This window comes from Triticum aestivum, chromosome 6B, assembly GCF_018294505.1.
Source record: "Triticum aestivum cultivar Chinese Spring chromosome 6B, IWGSC CS RefSeq v2.1, whole genome shotgun sequence".
In the NCBI taxonomy this organism is placed as follows: domain Eukaryota; kingdom Viridiplantae; phylum Streptophyta; class Magnoliopsida; order Poales; family Poaceae; genus Triticum; species Triticum aestivum.
In genome coordinates, this window is record NC_057810.1 from 644,368,231 (window position 1) to 644,371,035 (window position 2,805).

The window sequence follows — 2,805 nt, forward strand, 5'->3', positions numbered from 1 at the left end:
CCCATTTTATGAAAAAGAAGGAGCATGGATGAGTGTCGCATCAGAAGGATAGGGTGGATCTGGTGTGACGAGAGAAGAGAGATGAATGATGTGCTGCGATGGACACAGGTCACGGAAGAAACACAACACCGAAACGGCCTGGGCCCGCTTGCTCACACACAACGACTTGGAAACGGACGATCTCGAGTCGACCCGACGGCTCGCGAGGCGGTTTGCGGCAGCGTAAAATCAGTCGGTTTAGAAAAAAGTTTTCCTTTAGCAACCCCGTAAAAAAAAAAATAGAACCGACTCTTAGTTGTTATCCGAGTCGAGCACGGTATGACAGATAGTACCAAACGCGTATTGAATTGAAAGTACCAAAACGTGCCATGTTTTGGACACGGAGACGGACGGCGCCACGGGGCCTACAAGTAGCAAGCCTTGTTCTCTTCTTTTCCCCACCCAGCCCCGCCCCGCCCCGGCCGTGCATAGAGACAGGCAGAACCGCAGAATCGAACGCAACGTCTCGATCTCTGCCGCCATGATGATGAAGCGGTCGCTCGAGTTGGAGGAGGCACGGCCAGTTTATCTCTCCCCAGAAAAACGCCAGCGACTCGCCCTCGAGTCGCTCCCCCGCGCCGCTCCGCCGCTTCCCACGCCCAAGCCTGCTCGCGAATCCTCCTCCTCCTCCCACCGCGACTCGTTCCGTCACCGCGACCGTGAAGAGAAGCGCGGCTCGTTCCGTCACCGCGACCGCGAAGAGAAAGATGTGCTGGAGAAAACGGCGGAGAAGTTGCGGGAGACGATCAGGGAGCAGTACCTAGGGTCCAACAAGACCAAGACCAGGACGGTCTCCATGAAACTCTCGGCCAAGTTCCGCTTCTCGTTCGACTGGGAGAACACGGACGACACCAGCTGCGACACGAACGCGCTCCATCAGTCGCCGCTGCTGCTCTACGGCCGAGGCTTTCTCGCTGGTATCGACCGCCGCGAGCAGAAGAAAGCGGCAGCCCAGAAGGAGAACCGCGTCGAGCTGCGGCGCGACACCAGCCCCGAAGAAAGCACGAAGAAGAAGGCGGAGATGCGCGACTCCTTTGGCATGCGCGTGGACAGGCACTGGACCGACAAGGCGGCCGAGGAGATGACCGAGCGGGACTGGCGCATTTTCCGCGAGGACTTCAACATCTCCTACAAGGGCTCCCGCCTGCCCCGGCCGATGCGGGACTGGAAAGAGAGCAAGCTTGGAGCCAGGCTGCTTCGTGCCATCGACAAGGTTGGCTACAAGAAACCGTCTCCGATTCAGATGGCCACCATCCCACTCGGTCTGCAGCAGCGCGATGTTATCGGTGTCGCCGAGACAGGCTCGGGGAAGACCGCCGCGTTCGTGCTCCCCATGCTATCCTACATTAGCCGCCTGCCACCCATTACGGACGCCGAAGCCGCCGAAGATCCCTATGCTCTTGTGATGGCACCAACTCGCGAGCTCGCTCAGCAGATCGAGAGAGAGACCACCAAGCTTTCGACTTACCTAGGAATTAAGGTCGTGTCCATCGTCGGCGGCCAATCCATTGAGGAGCAGGGATTCAAGGTTAGGCAGGGCTGTGAGGTTGTGATTGCCACGCCTGGCCGGCTCCTTGACTGCCTGGAGAGAAGATACATTGTGCTCAACCAGTGCAACTATGTCGTGCTTGACGAGGCTGACAGGATGATCGACATGGGCTTTGAGCCACAGGTTGCCGGCGTCCTTGATGCGATGCCATCTAGCAACCTGAAGCCTCAGAACGCGGAAGAGGAGCTGGACGAGAAGAAGATCTACAGGACTACCTACATGTTCAGTGCCACCATGCCACCTGCTGTGGAGCGCCTTGCAAAGAAGTACCTCCGGAACCCCGTCGTCGTTACCATAGGCACGGCTGGCAGCGCCACGGGCCTCGTAACTCAGAGCGTGATCATGGTGAAGGAGTCGGACAAGATGCCACGGCTCCGGAAGATCATGGCGGATCTTGGGGGGGACAAGACAGCCGTCGTCTTCTGCAATACAAAGAGGTCGGTGGACGACCGTGCCAAAGATCTAGAGAGGCTGGGATTCCGCGTCACAACACTGCATGGTGGCAAGTCACAAGATCAGAGGGAGATCAGCCTCGATGGGTTTAGGAACCGTCGGTTCAACGTGCTCGTGGCCACCGACGTCGCGGGGCGTGGCATCGACATCCCTGATGTTGCCCATGTGATCAACTATGAGATGCCCAGTTCGGTTGACACATACACGCATCGTATTGGAAGAACAGGGCGCGCGGGGAAGAAGGGGCTCGCGACTTCATTTTTGACTCTAGAGGACAGAGACATCTTCTTTGATCTCAAGCAAATGCTTGTACAGAGCAATAGTTCTGTGCCACCTGAACTCGCAAGGCACGATGCCTCGAAATTTAAGCCTGGCTCAATTCCTGATAGACCTCCAAAGCGATGTGACACCAAGTATGCATCTCACTGAAGCAAAAAGGATCCCTAGTGCTATCATGAGTGGAACTTGTACAGGAATGTGAGAAGATCTAGTCTAGACTACTTTTTTTTTGAACGGATCTAGTCTAGATTAGGTTTCCCCGGATCCGGCGAGAGGGGCTATGCCAGCAGCATGACTTCGGCTCGCTCAAGTGATTGTAAGTCATCGCTAGGTGGTCTACGGACCTATATGTAATCTCTGTTATTTCTGATGTCCTTTGTACTACCTTAATAGTTGATTAAATCAAAAGTGATCAATGAATTTGAATAATATGATCACCTCAATCCATGGTCCGTGTTGCGATGGGGTTTGCAACATGAGCGGTA

The 2,805-nt window shown here is 55.5% G+C and overlaps 1 protein-coding gene across 1 annotated transcript; it reads left to right on the plus strand.

Annotated features, from left to right (window-relative positions):
- The first annotated feature begins 452 nt into the window (after window positions 1-452).
- LOC123134673 (DEAD-box ATP-dependent RNA helicase 21-like) lies at window positions 453-2,746 on the plus strand. The gene has a single exon (XM_044553877.1). It carries the CDS (start codon window positions 521-523, stop codon window positions 2,468-2,470), a length of 1,950 nt encoding a protein of 649 aa, XP_044409812.1. The 5' UTR covers window positions 453-520; the 3' UTR covers window positions 2,471-2,746.
- Window positions 2,747-2,805: the final 59 nt, after the last annotated feature.